Source organism: Corvus moneduloides, chromosome 16, assembly GCF_009650955.1.
Source record: "Corvus moneduloides isolate bCorMon1 chromosome 16, bCorMon1.pri, whole genome shotgun sequence".
Classification (NCBI taxonomy): domain Eukaryota; kingdom Metazoa; phylum Chordata; class Aves; order Passeriformes; family Corvidae; genus Corvus; species Corvus moneduloides.
In genome coordinates, this window is record NC_045491.1 from 13,429,431 (window position 1) to 13,450,536 (window position 21,106).

Here is a 21,106-nt window from a genome sequence, read left to right on the forward strand (position 1 = left end):
TTTCTTTGGGCATCCAGCTTTTGTTCCTTCCCAAACAGAGTTATTGGACTAGATGGAGAACTGATCTAATCCAGTCCAGTTATCTTTGTGTAAGTGATGTTCAGCTGTAGTCTGCCTGCCATAGAAAAATCACTCCTTTCCAACTAATAGGCATTTCTAGAAGTTTCTCCAATAAATTGATAGTCAATTTGTGTCTTAAAAAAACAAAAATGAAACTAAATAAATAAAAGGAAACAAACCCAACAAACCAGTGCTGAGAAGAGTTTGCTTAGGCAAATGGACTTGAGAGAATGGCCAGGAAAAATTGGTATCTGAAATGGTGGACATGTCAAATGATAAACTATAGTCTTTAGGGACACTCTCAAACTGTCAAAATTAAGAGAGATTTCTCTGACCTAAATAGCAATTACGAAAAAAAAAAAAAATTCAGTCTTACAACCTTAGAGTTTCTTCACTTGCATCTGTAGCTTTCTAACTATTGATAGAAAACAGACTTCCACGAGAAGAACAGAAGTGGTAGAGAAAATCCAGTTAACCCCAAAACAGCCTAAGCTCAAGCAATGTAAGATATGAAATACCATCCTGGGCTTGCAAGACATGGCCTGGAAAGCCCTGCCCAGAGATCTGTTACCGTAATTAATTCCTTGTAATGAACACCTACATTTGGCAATAGTTACAGCAGTTGTCCTAAGCAATCTTTTTGCAGTAAAATGTTCTGTTGAAATTAATTCCCAATTAACTCCTGCATACGGCCACACCCCTCACACGTGTGGGAAGACTTGGGCCTATCTCTTGGTTTCTGGAAGAAATGAATAAATATAAGTCTAATTAAAACCAACTGGAATTGCTGGGAGACACTGAGGATATGCCTCTGTGAAAGAATGAACTTCTAATGTGGCGAACATTTTTTCCTTTGAATTGTATCATTCAATCCAGCTTTCATACAGACATATTAAAATATATATTTTGCAACAATTGAGCATTTATCCTAAATTCTCTTTATTCTTCACAGTCACAGTCACACTTTGGAAAGAATTACAAGGTGGGTCACTGACCTTAAATCTCTGACAGTGAATGCTTTCCCCAAAAAAAGTCACTGGAAAAGCAGAGCACCCCATCAATGATTGAGTCAAAAATAATTTTTTTTAAGAGAGTTACATTTTCATGAGAAAAAAGGCTTTCTCTTAACAAAGGAGGAGAAGGAGGAAGAAAACTGAGATAGCAGGGAGAGTCACTTAGGCCATAAGAGTTTACCAAATCCAAGACCTGTATGGGAGGCTCAGTCATGGGAGATGCTAAGACAAGATAGTGATTTTTTTCATCATTTTCAAAGGATCTGCAACACAAAGGATGCGTTGGAATGAGAAGCCTGAAGTAATGTAATTGTTTTGCTACGCTTGCCTTGCATTGTTCTCTCAATAAAGTCACAGAGCATAAAATGTCTAAAGTAAAACAAAGCACTAAAAAACTTGAAGATGCAATTAGTAGAAGGCAGATCAGTGATTGGCAGTTCTGTCATGAAGAGGATCAGACATGATGGAAACTAAACATGGGACTAAGAGTAGCCTTGCAAGCTCTTACAATCAAGTGAGGTCTAACAGTTGAGTTTATACATAACAGAATCTTATCCATCCCAAAAATTGCTTTGGGTCCATCTGAAAATCAGAGTATCTGAAAACACATTTCTATTGTCAGGTAGTAATGTCAGAGATTAAGGTAAGAGGTAAAATAATCAACAGATTTTGTCGCCCTGGATTTGAGTTCAGAAAAAACCCCATTATGCTCTTTCAGTCCAGCTGAGAAATCAGATAGGTAGGAATATGTAATAACTACAGAATTTATTTTGCTACCAACTTTTTAATATCCTCACCCCAAAATAACCAGCACAAGTGGCAGCATTAGAACACAACTGAAGAATGGACTTCATAAAAAGAGTTTTATGAAAAGAGCTGTCCCATCAGGAAGCATTAAATGCTATTAACCAGTCCCAAAAGTAATGAATATAGTAGCCAGGAGGGGTAGGGGTTTTAATGACTTACAGTTTGTAGGTCAACCTTCCTTAGTGCCTCAGTGCCAAACTGCTGAAACTCAGTCAGTGAAAATGCTATTATAATGGGGTTGAAAATATGTTTGACTCTCAGCAGGGAAGCATCTGAGCCCACTTCTAAGCAAAAGTAGCTTAAATTCATCAAAGTAATTTGATGACTGGAATTCTTCTGATCTGTGACAGAGAAAAGGCAGATTTCTCCAAGTGCACATTGATGATAGGAGGTGATAACATGAGGTTATAAAGACTTTTCTAAGGACAATATATAATCAAACATCAAGCCATTGAAAACAATTTACATTTTCATCTAATGGCCCCATCCATTCTATATTCATTCAGCTATTCAAATATGAATGAGACTACAACAGCAACCACAAAACTCAGTTCCTACAGTCACTCTGCAATTTTACTTCTTCAAATTAAAAAAATTAGAGTATAAATAATATGCTGTAGAAATCCTTGGCTTTGCTCAATATAATTATCCAAAATCCTACAAATCATCTACTATAGCCTAAATGAAAATAAAATTTTAAAATAAAATTATTACAATGAATATTGTCTACAAATTTTTCTCTTCTTACACTTTGTAAACATGGAATCACTGTCAGGAACTTCAGTTTAGATCTCAAATATGAAATATGGCCAGCAAATTGCCACATTTAAGCAAATAAAAAGGCTTTTGGAATTAACATGGTACCATGGATTCATGGTAGTATATCAGCAAAATATAGGTAACAAATGATTTTACAGAAAAAGCAAATATGAGCATAAGGAAGAAAAACTTAATCTTTGAGTTCACAGACGAAGTTTAATCAAACGTTAATTTGCCCCAGAAGATGTAATATGAGCATTTGTTTTACTAATTTTTCATTGAATGAACATGACAGGGAGGTGCACTTTGTAGGCACCATATCTCAACACAGGCCTGGGAAAACAAAGACTGAAGGAACAATGAAAAGCTTGAGTTCTCAAACAGAGGAATATAACCTGGCAAAAAATACTTAAGGGTTATACACTGCGTATTAAAGTTTTAAAGCTTTGGGATAGATGAAAGAGCAGCAGATGCAAAAAACAACAGGGGGCAGATTTTGTATCAAAGACATAAAAATATACAGCCACTTTAATGGGCAATTATTCTTCACATTTGTGCTGCGGTTTGAATTTGTATGAGGGTGCCATATGCCCCAAGAAAGGTGTGCCATCAAAATAGATGAGCAGATCTACCTCTCATCACTCCTAATCTCTCCTCCTCTGCACAGAGTAGCAGGTCATCTGCCACCAAGAGTTTGCAAATGTTTTATGGTGAAGAATTTTAATGTTACATCGTGTTTGAATCAGTTTATCGCTAATTTACTGCGGCGCAGTTTAACTGCTAGAAAGACAGGGAGACACATTTACATTATTCCCATGGTTCAGGAGGATTCCCACTGAGGAAACACAATAAATTAAAAACAAAGAGAAATAATGGGTAGCATGCTGAGAAAGGCTAAGCAGAATAATCTATATGATATTATCTGAGATTTCAGGAACAGAATCAGCAGTTTATCCCAATGTGTGCTGTGTTTTCCCTTCACTGTAATAGTAATAAGTATTATTAAGTGACATTCTTTGAAAGAATTATAAACACTGTGCTAAAGAGGATTTGTGCATTTAAATACACAGACCAAAGCACACTGCAAGCAAAATGTAAGCTCTGTTAACACAGATTTTAACATGAAAAGATATTTAAATGACATATAAATATATGTACATAAACACACTTCAAATTCAGGGTAAAAAAAAAAAATCTTTAGAAAGTTCACAGTGTTTAAAATTAGCAGGCTGAAAATACATTTCTCCACCTGTCACTGTTGTGAGATGATTTTCCCTGGGTTCTAGTTGTGAATTAACTGCATTCAAAGTAAATTTCCCATACACATCAAACACAGTCACAACTGGTCACTTCTACTTCTTTCTTTCACAAGCTATTAATTTTTTGAACCATACTTAAAATCATGGAATTATTATTTCCTTACTATTGTAGAAAAATACATGCCAGTATAATACACTGTTGTTTAGGAATGAATAAATCTGTACTTTGGAGAAACCCCTACTTATAGGACATTCTCATTTGAAATGCATTAAAAAGGAAAACAAAAATCTCTAATTAATGTACAAGTCTAATCACCATTCTCCACATGGAAGAGTAATTTTTCACTGTTCATTTGCTCAGTGTAATCTCAAAACTGACATAACAGAAAAAGCAATGGCCTATAAATCTGCTCTCATTTGTTTCTTTAATATTCATATTCCATTGAACTACAGCTGCTTGTTGCTGCAGTCTATTACAACATGCAAAACTGTCGATAAAAATATTATGAAAGGCAAGATGTGTTTCTTCATGGCTCTGTGTGCCATTTATTTGGAAAAAAATAACAACAAATGACTCATGGATTGTCCCTTAGTTTGCTGCACGCTGGGTGATTAGTGATTAATTACCTTACTGCAAATTGACATGGCACAAGGAAATTGACACAGCTCTGATTAATTAACTTTTTTATGCAAGATAGTTACTTACAAAACACTGCACACTGTAATTGAATCCCTTTACACAACACTACTGCATTAAGTTTCCCGTCAAATCCAAATTAGCACCAAATTTCACATAAATTTGGTGAAACTTTTTATACTGACATATCAGTAAATATTTCTAGAAAGGGACAGACAACTGCTTTAAAAAACTGCCTTCAAATATTTCAGCCTCAGACACGGGAAGAATCATATTTTTAGATTTTTCCATACCAAACTGTAATCAAATGCACACAAAAAACCATAACCTAAATATTTCAGTAAAAAGCAACCTACCATTTAATGTGCTTATCCCTATGTTAAATTATAGCCAGACACTTAACTGTTCAAACAAAACACTTCATTTGGTTATCGTAAAGTTGCTCTCAGATCTAATTGATCTATTATTTCAATGACTTCCATATACTGTCTCCTTTGCAACTATTTAAAGTCCATATCCATTTTGTTTCATCTCTTCTCATGTACCAATAAACAATCCACTATTGGTTTCAATATATATTGAATGCTACCATGATATGCCATTCATTTATAACCTTCTGAGCAAAATCTTGACACCCAAGCCTGGAAAGTGTCTCATCTTCCTGCCTAAGCTTTTTCCTTGTGACTGGTCACTGGCACAGGTGTCCAGAGGGGCTGTAGGATCTCCATCCTTGGAGATATTCACAAGCTGTTTGAGCGTGGTCCTGGATAGCCTGCTCGAGGCTCTGCTGCTGGAGCAGGGGGTGGACAACATGGTCTCCAGAGCTCCTTCCAACCTCAGCCACTCAGATTCAGTCATTTGGTGATTCTGCGGTTATCAGAAGTTCCCTTATACCTCATCTTCTTTAACTGGCACATACAGCCGCCTGACATCACCCTAACACATCAAGGGGTTTCCAAGAACAAGCAGAAGAAAATGGAGGACATGAAGGGATACAAAGGAACAGCTAAGATGACTGAATACTCTTTTGTAAAGCTATGTAATGACAACAACATACGCCTTTGAATTTAAAAAAAAGCTCCAAGTGGTGGTTAAATTACTTATGATGTACTGAAAATCAAAATGAGAGTACTGCATAGCTGAAATTACAAATAGTTGAGGTACAAGGAATAGTTGGCTTTTCACAAAAGAAATGACTAACAAAGAAGAAAAAGCTCAGGAGGTAAAAACAAAGCACCCAGGCCATAAAGGAAAAGAAACAGTAGAGATCAGAGAAGACACGTTTGATCTTAAATTAAAGAACAATCTTCAAATATAGATGATCAAAGTGATCAATATCTTGTCTAGTGTTCCCAGTTATTGGACAGCTATAAGTTTCAAGCAAATGGAAGAAATCCCGTGTCTAACAAAGCACCATTTCCGAGACAAAGGAAAAAGGCCATGGTTGTGGAAAGCTGGATGAAGAGTAGCACTGCTATAAAGAGATGACAAAAATTAGTGATTTGAGTTTTTATGAAAGTCAGTTATTTAGTGACAAGAAATACTGTTTGGATCATACAAGTATTCCTAAAGCTCAACAAAATTATTAAACTGTAAAAAGAGCATTGTCAGAATCCATTGGGAATAATTTAGGCAGGAAGTAATAGAGGAAAAACCAAGTTGTTAACCTAATCCAAACCATAATGGAAAAATTGCCAAAACAAAGAATTGCACCTGCAAAATATTGATACTAAAAATGTAAATTTCTAAAAAGCACTTACTATCTGTGAAATTCAGGTTGAATTTTGCTGTACACAGCATGGTTCTGAGAGCCATGATTCAATAACAGCCATCACAAAATAGTGACACTAAGGTGTGCCTTTATTTGAATCCAAATCTTACAGGCTAAACTGAAAAGCACAAAATTAAGAGTTTGCTATCTGACAGACAGGATGATTTGAGATGTACAGTCAACACTGTGTGTCTGGTACTAAGAATGAGTGACACAGCAGAGATGCAAGGCCAGGGAGACTTTGGAAGGCGGCATCCAGGACTGTACACAAACGGGTCTGATGTATAATTGCATCACAGAACACGATGCAAAATAATATTGAATGTAATTCTCACTATGTAAATACAATGTACATAGAAAATGTAATTACTAAATGTAATTCTCAGTGTTTATCTGCCTACTGAGAGGACTAAGTCCAAACAGTCCTATTGCCCTACATAACGGGTTAGCCACAAGTGCTGCCAGTGGCCAAGTGCTGTGTGTCCACCAAGAGCAGGACACCAAGGGGAGGCACCCGAGTTCCCAACTGTCCCTGGCCACGCACAATTTTTATTATTTGAACTAAAGGACAGAGACACTCCCCACAACTCACTATATTTCCAGCCATCTCCCCCTGTCCACGTGTAGGGTTGTGCATAAGTGGAAAAAAACTCAGTGACACAATTCAGGACGTGTCTCTCTTTCCGAAACTCCTAAGCCTGCTAGTTCAGACACACTGCTCCAGCACTGAACAGATCAGCAGAGGAATGAGGGTAAACAGCAAGGCCCTTAAAAACATTTGTGGGAGTGAAATGAAAGCCATGTTTATAGATTTTGGACACGTACAATATATCTTAGTGATGACTTATAAGTCACCATTTAAAATATGGATAGACGGGAGGTAAAATGAGAGTTATCCTGAAAATAGTTACAGAAAGACAATGCATACTGATATAGAACATAAAAAATGTTGTAGGAATAATTCCAGGCAACACTACTAAAAAAAAAACAAATCCCCAAAGAGGTCCACTTTACAGTTAAAAACAGGATGATACTTAAATGAAGAACATAATGCAATATATGAATACAGTTTTACTTAATTTTTAAAAATTTCGTACTATTTTTATCTTACTTGAAAATCAGTGGTGTTATCCTGCATCAAAGCAAGGCCCAACACAATGGTCCAGAACAGTGTTTAAAAACCTTCTAAAGACATTTCAACATGAGACGACATCAATATTTCTCTACACTTCTATACATTGGGGAGGGAATTAGGGAAAGCCATTCCCTTCCTACTTACTACTGGTATCTTCTTTCTTCAAGCCTTCATCTGAACCCCCTGTATTTTAACATACAAACAGGAAGGGCACTTGGCACGTTTTTCCTGGTTACTGCTGGGTGATTCTCTTCATAAGTAAAGGCACTTAATTCAGGAAGTGCATCAAAAGATAGTTTGACCCCTAAATGTTCAGTAATAAGGTGTTTGCAGCCTGGAAATGATATGTGTGATTGCTCTTCCCAGATGTATGGACATTTCCCTTTGGCAGGAGTTTTGCACCCTCAGTCAGGAATTGCAGCCCTACAATGGTTAATTTGGTTCAATCACAGCCTCCTTTGCAGGACTGCTCTGTTTCCTATGAAGCAGTAAAAAGCAGACAAAACCACCAACGTGTAAATACAATCCACTGATGTATATTTCATTAGTGATGAAGTGACCTGCCATCCCAATTCACCTTAAGAGAAAACAGACCAATTAAAAATTTAGTTTGCAGAACCTTCCTACATTCAATTCAGAAATACTGTAGTGCCGGCAAATTATTTATACCATATAAATACTCATCTTTTAAACCATTCCTGACCCATATTCTAATTCAAATTGGCAAGCCTACCAAACAGTTAAATTAAGAAAAACTACAACAATAAAATCAGAACAAATGAATCATTGATGTCATTGCAATATATGTCCATTTGGATTGAATGAGGTCAGTCATGAGTGACATACAAAACCCAGAGAAGGATACACCAAGTGCCAGGAGCACCTACCCTGCAGCTGCTTGGAGCGTCAGCAAACTACCATCATTACAGTATAATTTTCAGGTGATTACATGTGTGCAACAGATTAAACCTGACAAAATCAACGGAATCAAGGTTTCTAAACCAAATGCTTCGACTAATGATTTGTCTCAGAAGCGCACTTTGAATCACCTTTTGAAAATTTCTATTTTCCTTATGTAATTTTCTTGGTATTGAAAATATCCCAGAACATAATAGAAATGTCAAAGGTCTTCCTTCAATCCATTAAGAATGCCACAGGAAAATAAAACCTGGAATGTCTTCACTGAAACAAGAAACATGAAAATGGTTTCATACAGCAGTTTTTAGGTGGTTTACTAATATTCCTGAGCCAAGTAACCTACTTCTAAAGCAAGGACATACTGCACAGACAGGCTTGACTTAATTTTCATTTCTGTATCACAATGAGTCCTCAAATACAGTAAATCCTACTATTGGATGTGGTCTTTATAAATATAAAATGTGTATTTATGATTTTCCTTATTTATTCTATAAGCAAGATCCTGAACCATTCTCCATCTATGAATTAAAACACCCACAGGAAAAAAAAAAATCTTTTTTAAACTAGGACATCTGTCTGCTATATGTAAGTGGTGATATTTTTAACAGAGAACAAAATTCCCATATCATGAAATTAATACTTTATGCTTGTGCCATAGATTTTTCTTCTCTCCTAGCACATAATGCGTGGAATAGTAGGAATATGGGGATAATTTTGGAACATATCTAATGTCTCCTCTGAAGGAATGAAGCATGTTTTCCTGATTAAAAAAACGAAAAAAACCAAACTTTAGCATTAAAAATATTTCTTGTCAAAAATATTGCTGGACCAAAGGTTTCCAGGGAATTTTCCAAAAGAAGTGCCTTCCCACCTTTCAAAAACATCTCATCTTTGCCTTGTTGTTTCCTGGTTGCTCATAAGCTAAAATCCCAGGGTAACATAGTTTATTGTTTTAATATCTGTCTGACGCAAAGCAAAAGTATTCTCTGGTGAGTGCTTATCTGTCACATGTACTTCTGTGAAAGGAATATCAAGACAAATAAGATGTTCTTATATGGGCATATCATGGGATTATGAGTTTGGCACTGACTGAATTCTGTTTAAAAATAGTTGAAACAATAAATACAAAAAAACATCTACACTGATATTTTGAGGATGCATGCTTGAAGAGCATTGGGTTTTAAATATTTTAATTATAAGGGGTTTATGCTATGTTAGCATGAATAGAAAATTAGCACTCAAGTCCATAAATGGGACAAACAAGATGAGAGGAAATCATATTCATAATTTAAACAGTTAAAACAATAAAATTCTATTCCAATGGTACAATAGACTGTGAACTTACTTAGGATTAATTAAACTCAATGTAATGGCATTTTCTATATTGAAATGAATAACCAGTGATCTGGAAATTCATTTAGACCATTAGGTTAATTACAGAAACTGATGGAAGTTTTATCAGACAATTACAATTAAAGAACACGAACAATGTGGGACAGATTTATAAGCATTTGTACCACCTCAATCATTTTTGCTGAATTCCACCACCACTTCTTCCAAAACTGTAATCAATATATCAATTAAAAAATGGGCCATCAACTTCATTTGACCTTGAGTATGATAAAATAAAACTAATTAGTATCGGATTTCTGCATTTTCATATTTTTCTTCTTTTAATTCTATCACTTGATTGCAGTAAGAAAGATTTATTTAGGAGCTGATAAGCAGGCCTACTGAAGATGAAACAACTCTAACGTTTAGGAAATCTAAGCCAAAAGTGACTTCAGTTTAAATGTACTTATTGAAGTCAAGGCAAAATTCTCTTTTATGGGCAGGCTAAACATTAGGGAAATAGAGGTGTTCATCTGCACATCATTCTGAACAAAGGCATGTAGAAAATTAAAATATTTTACCACACATGTGAGCTACTCATGTAGCTAAAATGAACTGTCCCTTCAATTTGTACTCAGAAAAACCCACTAGTAGCTACACACTCACTTGGAGCTAAAATAAAGCCTAAAAGTTTCAGAGATCAGAGTGCTGATTTAAAGAGTAAAAAATATTTAGCTGCCTTTGAACTTCCCTTTAAATTTTAAATTCCATCTCTCTCCCATTACCCTCCATGGGGCCTGGGTAGGCACAGATGGACATTCCTGAGGAATGGGATGCACAGCTTTAGCCTACTGCCTCACCACACCAGCAAGGGCTGGGTGAGCTCAGGAATGCTGGGAGCCAGTCCAGAGCACAAGGATTTCTACGGGAAATGCATCTCCTCTTCCATACCCTGCCACAAAGGACAGAGAGATTATCAGTGAAACAGAGCCAGGCACATGCTGGGAAGACAAGGGACAACAAACTTGACTTGCAACGAGAGAGGTTTCCACTATCAGGACCTTCAGTCACTGGAACAGATGAGCCCATAAGGGTGCACAATCTCCATCCTTAGAGGTGCCCTGGTGCACCCTGGTCCTTCCAACCAGAATTACTTTACAATTCTACAACTTCGTATCTTCTTCCTTCCATGCTTTGCTCTCATGAGCTTCTACTTCATTCACATTTTCAGACACTTCTACATTATAGAAAAATGGGGGAAATAGGCACAAAACAATTTTTAAAAGTTATTGCATAAATTCAGATTTGTATTTTTGCCTTTTTGAACCATACATACCCAGCTGTGGTACTGTCCTTGGCAGAACAGTGATACAGACATTCAGGGACAGAACCTTTTTCTTCTTTTGAATCTTCCTTTCGTCCAGCAGCAGGGTCTTAGTATTCTCATGGATCCTACTACTCTGTGGCATCAATTTGGAAAAGTTCCAAAGTTATTCTTGATACATTTCTTATTTACCAGTAGATACAAATTTCTTCAGGACTTTAAAATTCCCTGTGGAAGCAACTATTCTAAAGAAGTGAGGGCAAAAAGAGACTGTCAGTTACGTGCAGCCAAACTGTTTCATTTACTTTCAGAGATGTCCTGGGCCTCTAGGAAGATTCCAGTGAATGCTGATTCACGGGGATTTGGTGAACTCCAGTCATTCCTTGCTGGATGTAACTCCTTTCAATACTTGTCTGCAGTCTGCATTACGGTAGTGATGAAGGATTTAACTGAAAGCTGTTGTATCAGTTCTGCCCTGGAGATGCCAATCCTGTGGGAATCTACAGCAGCCAAGGTTGCCTGCCTGGATGTTCTGGCTGTGGTTGTCAAAGGACCTGTCCCACCCAGGGATGGGAACACATTGGCATGCTGAAACTCTGCTCTCTACATGACAAATGATCTATTCCAACAATAGATGTGCAAATGAAAAACTGATCCAGGTCCCATCTTCTCCTTCAGCATAAGAGAACAGATGAGGCATGAGAGACTATTGCTGCTGATTTGTTCCACTGCTTGCAGGAGAAACAGCTCATTTCTTTCTGTATTATGCGAAGGGCCAGAAGTGATGGAAGGAAGCAGAACCACGTTCCCATCTCCTGACATATTCAGAGGTGTAACTAATCATTGTGCTGGGAAATGCACAGTGTGATACATAAAATATATCCTGGAGAAATAAAATATCAGAAGGGAAGGAGGAGCTCCAAGAATTGCAGTCTGCTTTCTGCAGAGCCAATGGGTAAAGGTGCTCAGAGTCATCAGAGGCTACCAGTGGCCAGTACAAACACAAACCAAAAAAGTTCAGTGAGAAGCCAAGCTAGCCAAATTAAGAAAAATACATCTTACAACCATGTTTCAGTCCATCATACATTATAACTCAGGAGCAAAAGAGGAAAAGTTAGACAACACTTTGAAAAATGGAGACTATCCTCTTCCAAATATCTGAAAATTCCTAAATGCCATTAGCACTTAGTGAACTTCAGGTATCTCAGATGGCTTTAGAAAAATCTCAGCAGACTCTTTCCCTTCTGTTAAAACAATTACAAATTGAAAACCTCTTAATTCTTACACTGTAAGCAGTTCTAAAATATCACACAGTTACAATATCAGCAGTAACAGAATAAACAATTAACAAATTATTCAAAAAGGAAGGCTGCAATATTGTTGCCTACATGGCATGATAATAGTACAAGTATTCATCTCCTAGACACTAATGTTGAGTTTTCAGTTATAATTTCAATATTACAAATGTGCACAAAAATGGAATATAGAAGATCTTTAAACTAATAAAAGAAATGAGACGAAAGTCAGCCTTTACTTCTATTCACTTCTAGTGGAATTTCCTAAAGAAATGAAGCTATTTTACATCTTTATTGAAAGTTTTGTAATAAGGAGAAATAAAAAACCTAATTACAATATTTAGTAATTGTAGTAATTTTGGGTTTATTAGGAGTTGTGACCCTGAGGGGGAAACTGCATTTTGGCAAGATGAAATTCTATAGATAATAAAAGAAAAATCGTGACTTGCAAACACACAGATTCAACAAAAGTGTAGTAATTTCTACTGTGAGGGCTACCAGCAATGTCTGTTATGAAACTGTGTATTACACATTGCCCAGTGGGAGGCAGATAAGCAAAGCCTGTTTATTTATGCATTTGGCAGAATTGAAAACAAACAGGTGTTTGTTAGGATATCATTATTCAAGGAGCACCACTGCAAAATAAGATTTTTCAACGGGACTGACTCAGGGGACATAAAGGAAACAGTGAAGTCCAGGGCTCAGCTTGCTCACAGGGTCTCTTTAGGGAGTCAATATTAGTGGAAATATCATCTGACAGAAACAGCAATCCCAGAAATAAAATTCCTGGGGTACCACTCAGTGAGGCAATAGGAGCAACAGGTTAAACTTATGAAAAGCTTTCAAAGAAAAGCAATTTTCAGAAAATTATAACCAACACTGCCCCCTCTTCTCTAAAAGAAGCTCCCTAATAGTGAGATGAGTGAAATGTTTGGATCATTTTCTAGGAAAACGACTGTCAGTCAAAAAGGAGGAAAGCTCTTAAAATGTCCAAAAGGGAGCACTAATTTAAACTGTAAGTACTTCATATCTCTGTGTTACTAAAAAAGTAAAAATACCCCACTTCTAGGGAAAGGTGACATACCAGAAAATATTCTTGGAGCACCTGGAAGCAAATACAGACTTAACTGACAATTTAATTTGCAATTTAAAACACTTGATACATTTGGTTAGCTCACTATGCGTTTGTAGACTCCAGACTCCTGATTTAAAGGGGATCCCATATGTATCTGCAGCTGCAGCTCTAGGGATGCCATTGATAACGTTTGACATAAGAGAACTACATGACTGTAGAGATGATCGCTATGGAACTCTTTTGTCCTCATTCCTGGTTTTAATCTAAAATAATAATTATGTTAGTAGTCTAGATAAGCTCTAAGAGAGTAGAATTGCATTCTAGATTGAATAAAATCTTCATAAAGAGCATACCTGATAATGTTGTTAAATCAGACCATGTATTTTCTTTACAGAGGGCTACAATGAACACAGAGCCAGGGCTGCTGCGAGCAGCAGTTACTGCTCTGCATTCAGCTCCAGGCTTCTCATCCCACTAGATGCCAGAATGGCATCAGTGGTACCACCAATCCAATATAAAACACTCTCAGAAGAGGTTTCTGCTCAGAATTTCAGAGGACACATCTCTACTCCAAAGTTTTGTACGGAAAAATGGCTGATGGCAGCATCCATCATGTCAGCTCGTCTCTGCTCTTTTTATTAGGGCAGCTTCTTATGGCTCAAAATGCCCCCTTTCATACAGGCTGCTCCTTTTGCAAAAAAAGACTTCATATCTATTTGCTTCCTGACCCAATCAAATGGTGGCATGATAACAGGCGTTTTGTGTATTAAATCACAGTTGTGAGCAGGACAGAAGAAGAAACACAACATCTTCTACACGAAATGCAGAGCACACAACAGTACTGGATTCCAAAAACTGTCACTGTTACTGTAGAACTTTTGACCATTTTTGTACAACATCGTAATATAGGCAATTTTTTTTCCTTTTTTCTTTTTTTTTTTAAATAAAATATATTTTGAGAATAAAGATACAACTGAAAACACTGAATTATCTGTTGACATTACTTACATAAGTTTATAAACACCACATTTACTTGAACAAGAACTGTTGGGAAAGTTGACATTTTTAGGGGGCTTAATTCACATTAATGTGCTTTTGTCACAAAACAGAACAAAAAACGAGCCATAACACTAGCTTACTTGTGGATGTGTATACTAGTGAACTGGGGGCACTGTACACGGGAGATCCCTCCTGGTTTGCCTGGCACAGCAGCACCCTGCCTACAAGAAAGAGAGAGAGAGTGGTATCTGGTTTCGGAACACTTCAACTAAACCTCAGTTTGCATCTCAAAACAGATATAAAGTCACAACCGGAGCAGTGCACTGAACCAGGGGCGCTTTTTGTCCTTTGGCTTCAAAGCAGAAAGAGCCCAAATAAACACAGTTTGACACTGGAGAAAGCAGAACACAGGCATGCCCCAAACACCATCAGCGCCGCTACCCCGCGGGAACCGGCACCTCGCCCAGCTGCTCCCTCTCACCCTGTTTCTCCCAACATCTGCTGCCCGTGGGAGCACCCACCCACCCTCCCCACCCGGCTGCTGCTTCCTCAGCTCCCTGGCCCTGGCTGGAATGAGGCTCCTCAAGCCAACACAGCAGGAAAATCATGTGCAGCATTCCCAGGACAGGCCAGGTATGACCTGGGTTACATCACTCCCATTATCACTAAGTGATCACTGACACATCTGAATTCAGTATTGTTTGCTCAGAGAAATGCACAAATATGAGCTACTTTCCAGTAAATAAGCTGGGTTTGGGATTAAGAACAAAACCAGATAAAACAAAATATATATATATATTTTTTTTTTTTTCCAAAGGAATAAAAGTAAAAGCAATAACCAAATCCATTTAAACCAACACTTTTGCAGTGCTCATTTTGAACAAATGACACAAGTTTCAGGTTTTTTCCTTTTTTTCTTTTAAATGAACTTAAAACACCTCAGTTTTTCTTAAAATTGTATTTTAACAGTCTTGGCTGAATACAGATTGAGCATTGATCAGAGGCAGAAATAACTGCACTTTCAAACTAGGAAAGAAACTTCTGCACTTCTGGAATACAGTCCATGAGGAAAAGTGGGATATGAGACATCTGGTTTTGCAGATATATGTGCATATATCTGTATTTACACACACAGGATTTTATATACACATACACTGACATGCTTCAAGCTGTCAGGATTTTTGAATCACACAATTCAAACCCATCAAATCTACATGGAGATTTGTGAAACTTCAGACACTGTGCATTGACATGCAATGGAACAGCAGAGTCCAATGTGCTTGGAAGGACAGCATTAAGTACAAATACGTTTTCCACAGTATTGCAGGAGCAATTCTCAACTTCCATTCACCAGGCCAGAGTTCTTTGAACAAGTATTTGTAAAAAATTTCTGCCATTAACCAGTTTTTTGATTGTTGCTTGCAGCTGTCACTTGAAGGAGAAATATTGGAAATACTGGAGAGTAATAAAATAATTCTTGTAATTTATGCAATTTAACTAAGACTGTGACTACTGGAAATCTCATTAATTACTATGCTTCTAACCTTCCTAGACAATAGCATACCCTTAACTAACAGGATTTAGAGATGCTTCCTTTTTTCCAGCCATCCACGGCTAATATAAAAGATAAAACATAAAACAAGCTATTTTTCCCCCTTTGATATGTTGATATCTCTCTCAGCCTTCAGCCCTCATGTGGAAGCTGGCAAATGAACATGAACCTATTGAGATCCTAACTACAAGCAGCATTTTCAGGTTATGAAATAAAGAGGCCCCATCCACACGCTCCTTTGACCCCAGGAATGCGTATGATGGAATATGGATGAATTTAACACCACAGATGCTTTAAAACTTGAGCTACTGCAGAAGCCTGAAAATGAAAGTGAGCTGAAGACCCAGAGGCATTCATCCAGCTGAGAGAAACACATTAGGAAAATCAGTCATTTTCATTAGGTTTTAAGAGTAATACAACAATAATGACTTCAAGTATGTCTAGAAAACAGATAAAAATATTTTTAGAAATCAAAGGTTACAGTTTATTTACATTATTCACTGTAAAGCCCAGATAACACTTGGCTTCCTCCATGCTCCATAGGTATTTTCCTATTCTTTGCAGCTAAGATTCTTGTATTTCGTCTGATTTTGTCTTATACAAATCTAATTTTCCCTAGTCTAGTCATCTAATTTCTAATTAAAGTACTTCAAAACAGATGCTTTTTTCATCTGTGCTACTAGAATGTATTTAATTTCTTGCATAGAGCCTTCTAATTATATTTTGACAATCTGCCTTTGAATTTGTACATAAAATTAATACTGATAACTAAAACATTATTATTAGATTTTGTGAGAAAAAATATTGAACTTTTTAATCGACTTTAGTAAGAAAAGATTATTTCTTCTGCATCTAATTTTGGTATTAAAAATATTTAAATTGCAATTAATACAACTGAGGGAAGACTGAATTATTTACAGTAAGATCTTGGATAAACCTCAGAACACAGAAACAACCTATAAACTCCCCAATGGGGAAAAAAAGTATTACTATTCCTCCAGAACACTAAATTCTAGTGTGATGGAATAAAAGAGTTGTTTTTTGGTGGTTTTTTTTTTAAGAAAGAGGATTTTAATATAGAGTTTTGAGAGAGCAGTGGCAGAGGGGACACTGAGGGGACCAGCCTGGGGGAAGGAACACTGCAGAGACCCAGCCCTCACCCCTGGAATGCTGCCTGGCAGCACAGACAAAACCAGGCTTCCCAAGATCAAAGACTATTCCCACTCATTCTTCTCTTCCTCCACTGTTTTCTCCTCCAGCCCATGATTAAGAATGCACTGTTTGATGAGGTCCTTTGCTGAAGCACCATAGTTATTTTGAGAAATAATTACTCCAAAAATATTCAGGCTGTAAAAAAAAGTGATGTGCAGTCATTGATATTTTTAGAATACTTGAAATTCAGTTCCCAGTGGTTTCAAGATCTCTGACTAAATGCATTTTCCCGCATTTTTTCATACTTTTAAAAATAAGTTTTTTGTGTACAGTTATTTACATGATGCATACAAACTAATCTACAGAAATACCAACGTACTCGTGGTGCTGCAGAGTACTCACTGCCTCATGTAAAGTGTTTAGCCTCATGCCACAGCTAAAAAAAAAACCACTGTATTTCTCAAATACTCCAAGAGCCAAGAAGGAACACCAAGGATCAACAATATGTGGACTCACCCACTAAATTATAGAGGATTTTTAAACCCCTTCTGTTAAAAATAGCTTTTAACTGGAACCACTGTGTAGCCAGCACTACAGGCAGCTTCGAAGTAAAGATCTGCAATTCGTTTAAAAGAATTTTAAAAATTAGTTGGAATCTCTTATGGTATTGTTTGGGGAAGTATAAACTGAAATAACATTTTCTGCAGAAAAAAACCACATACCATTAGCTAAAATCATGCTGTTGGTGTAAATCATGCTGTTGGTGCACAGCCTCGATTATGGGCCCAGCTCTCTCCTGTCACAGGAAGGAGATGAAACTTCTAGAAAGCTTTCCTGGCAATGGTTTAAAGGTTATATACCATGACAGAGAACCTGAGCTTACAATGCACCACCTCCCCATACACACGGCATTAGGACCTTGGCTCACGAAACAAAAGTTTCCAATTTACAGTGCTGTTACTTATTCTCCAAGAATTTGGGGGGAATTACAAAAAAGAAGAGGACACATGATACTTATTGGGGGTTTGCCCTGGAGCATAACAAAGTGAGACCCAGGGGAAAAATGTTCTCCCTCCAGCAACCCTAAGGAAGCACAGCTTCACAGAAAGCTCTTTGAAGAACTGGAGAGTGACAGTGGTGCTGAGTTCTCTACAGCATCCAACTGCTGCCTTCATAGGGAGGGTAAGCATTTTCAGTGGCAGGAGTTAATCAGCTCAATATGCAGGGCTGGTCTGCGCTGGGTTTTAGTGCACAGGTAGCCAAAATGAGTGTTTGCAATACAGGAACTAAGTAATTTACCACATACAAGGAGCTTTAGTGATGATTACGTTATTCTAATCCATTGTGCTCTCAGCTTTCCAGGTAAATCAGCTGTTCTTTACACATATTCTTCTCTCTTGTGCTACCAAAAGGAGCTTCTTACTGCCTCTCACTACTAAGTATCAGTTCATCCATTTCATAATACTATTTACAAACAAAAAAATCCAAACAAAGCCACAGGAAAAAGTGGATAAAACTGAAGCTATTTACATCTCATTTTGCCTGTATTAATATAAATTGTTATTTTAAGAGCCTAATCTAAATCTAAAAAATACATTCTTTATTGCATTCAGCGATTAATTTTTTTCATTTTCTTTTTCTCCCAGTCCAGCTGGATGATAGCCAGGGCTCCCTGAGTTAGTTCTGGTCATTCTGACCACTCTGTTCCTTTGTGCCTTTTGCAACAACTATTATTCCTAAACGCTTTGCTGTTCAGTGCATGAAGAAAACTGTAAAACTGCATCTCTCATGAACAAATCAGGAGATTTGCAAGTGTATCAAGGATCCTCATAAGCAATCCATCTCCACTCTCGATCTGCTGTTCTAAAAGTGTAATTTTATATTGGCATTTTCAGACAGAAATAGCACTATTCTTGTTCTGGTCTGAAATATTGTTCTGTGATGGATTATTTCAAAATGTCTCACAGAAATAGATCAGAAACACCTAATAAAAGGCTCCTGTTGTACAATAATAGTGTGTGTTAGCTTCTATTGTCCCTTCTGACTAGGGAATTTAAAGAGAGCCTCTACAGCCTCTCTCTTGAATACATAATAGTAGTTAAGTGCTCTCTTAGCCCTTCATTATCAATAGTCAAACTACACAGACTTAGTATGCTTTTAAATATGCTGTTAATTCAAAAGAAGTGCTCTGTGAGGGCCTTCAGTTATCTGGGATCTCGATAAATTGAATAATGTCCTTCAGATTTTAACACAACCACTCATGGATGGTTGTGTTGATACACTGGATTGTTTCATCCATTATTAACAAGGAATAAAGTAACATAACCCCAAACCACACACCTCCTTTCTTCCAATATGTTAAAAATACAAACAAAATCTATGTTTAATCCCACCAAAGCTTATATATAGTTTCATTTACACAAGAGGGTAAGGAGGAGAATCTAAAGTAGTTGATGTCTAAAGGTGATTTTCCTAAGTCCAAACCTGTTTCTATGTTGCCTTCTGACAGCACACCTGAAATACATTCAATTATTGAACAGCCTGGATGTGCTTGCTGCTGGTAATGAGAACCTGTGCCCTCTACCACGCTTACATAGCAAGTCCCTGACTCACAAATAACCTGATATACATTGTTAAAAGTAGAGGGATGGGGGAAAAAACCATGCCAAAAAACAGACAGTGAAGGTATGTGTCTCTAAGACATTTCCCGAGATCTCTCCCTCCAAAAATTCTATTTAAGTTGCTAATTTTCCTTTCCATCACTTTTCTAAGCATAGTGGATCTTTCTTTATTATCACTCCTAGAGTGTCCCTAAAACACTCAATGAACTGAGGCACTGATTCAGGGAACAGCAATGAATGTTACAGCAAACATAATCTGTAAACCACCCTTCCAATTATTCTTTGCTGGCCATATCATCCATTTCCCAGCTTTTGGGAAACAGACCTCTCACTCCAGTTATTCATGTGCAGTATCCAGGATGCTGTCACAAACTGGGATTGGAAGGGGTCAATATCATGCAAGTAAAAATCAGAGAAGCAACAAAATTTGCAGCTCTGGCGTGAGATAATCCCCCTAATTCCCCTTCTCCCCACCTCTTCCCTCTGTAGGACAGGTAACTCATTCCACAGTAACAGGGATTACTCCTTCTCCTGCTTGCTTAAAAACACACTGTGACTGACTTGTTTCTAATTTAATTAACAAGCCAGCCTTCCCATAGACTGGCTGCATTGCAGGAAAAATTTATGTGATGTTTCCACACACAAAGTAAAGCAATTGCAGCAAACTGCCCTTTCCAAAAATAATTTAAAAGAGATTAATCATCCACAGGCATTCCTTGTCTGGTAACTAAAATGAAACTAAATCGCACAGACTCAGCTGGTGCTTGTACCAAAATCTGCAACACTCTTAGTGAGTTTACCTGTGCTCGTTACTGAACTTTATCACTGGCATCCAAGTGTAAATCCTTGTCCACACACTGTCACCAGAAAAGTCTAAAAACTGGACAGGCACTCTATAGTCATGAAAAAAAAATGGAGTGGTACCATCAGGATTTCCTGCAAAATATGTTCACTGTAAGATTTCTCTCTACAACCTCAGGTGCACATAAAGTAATATTCTGTGCTGTTCATTGCCATTATTTTACACTGGGGCATGCTTCCCACTGGAGTTGTTCAGGATCTTTGAAAAATCAAATCCTTATTCCTAATCTTTCTAGGTCCTCTAGCAGACATAGCAGGTAAGCAGGTAAATGATGGCTGTTCTTGGTTCACTTGTAACTTTGAGAAACAAATATGAAGAAATTCTGAAGTGTAAACTTTTGAAGTAAACTCTGAGCTGGTATTACACTCTTCTTGAAATAAGATACTTGAGAATATACAAAATGCTCTCATGTTCTGCTGATAACTAAAATGGGTTGCATTCATATGTCTGACTGTTGAATAAAGATTGCAATAGGAAAAGAAACACAGAATAAATGAAGCTGGAGCCTTTCTGCCCAAACACAAACACTACAGTT

At 37.2% G+C, this 21,106-nt stretch overlaps 1 protein-coding gene across 33 annotated transcripts in view; it reads right to left on the bottom strand.

Moving 5' to 3' along the window:
- Nucleotides 1-21,106, bottom strand: part of RBFOX1 (RNA binding fox-1 homolog 1) — a 1,117,054-nt gene that overhangs the window by 49,312 nt on the left and 1,046,636 nt on the right. For 29 of the 33 annotated variants that reach the window (XM_032125552.1, XM_032125546.1, XM_032125560.1 and 26 more), the window contains one exon: nt 14,525-14,605. The exons of the other annotated variants lie outside the window; for them this stretch is intronic. In XM_032125552.1, coding sequence (XP_031981443.1) covers nt 14,525-14,605 — 81 coding nt within the window. The remainder of the gene's footprint in view (nt 1-14,524; nt 14,606-21,106) is intronic. 33 annotated transcript variants of the gene reach the window in all.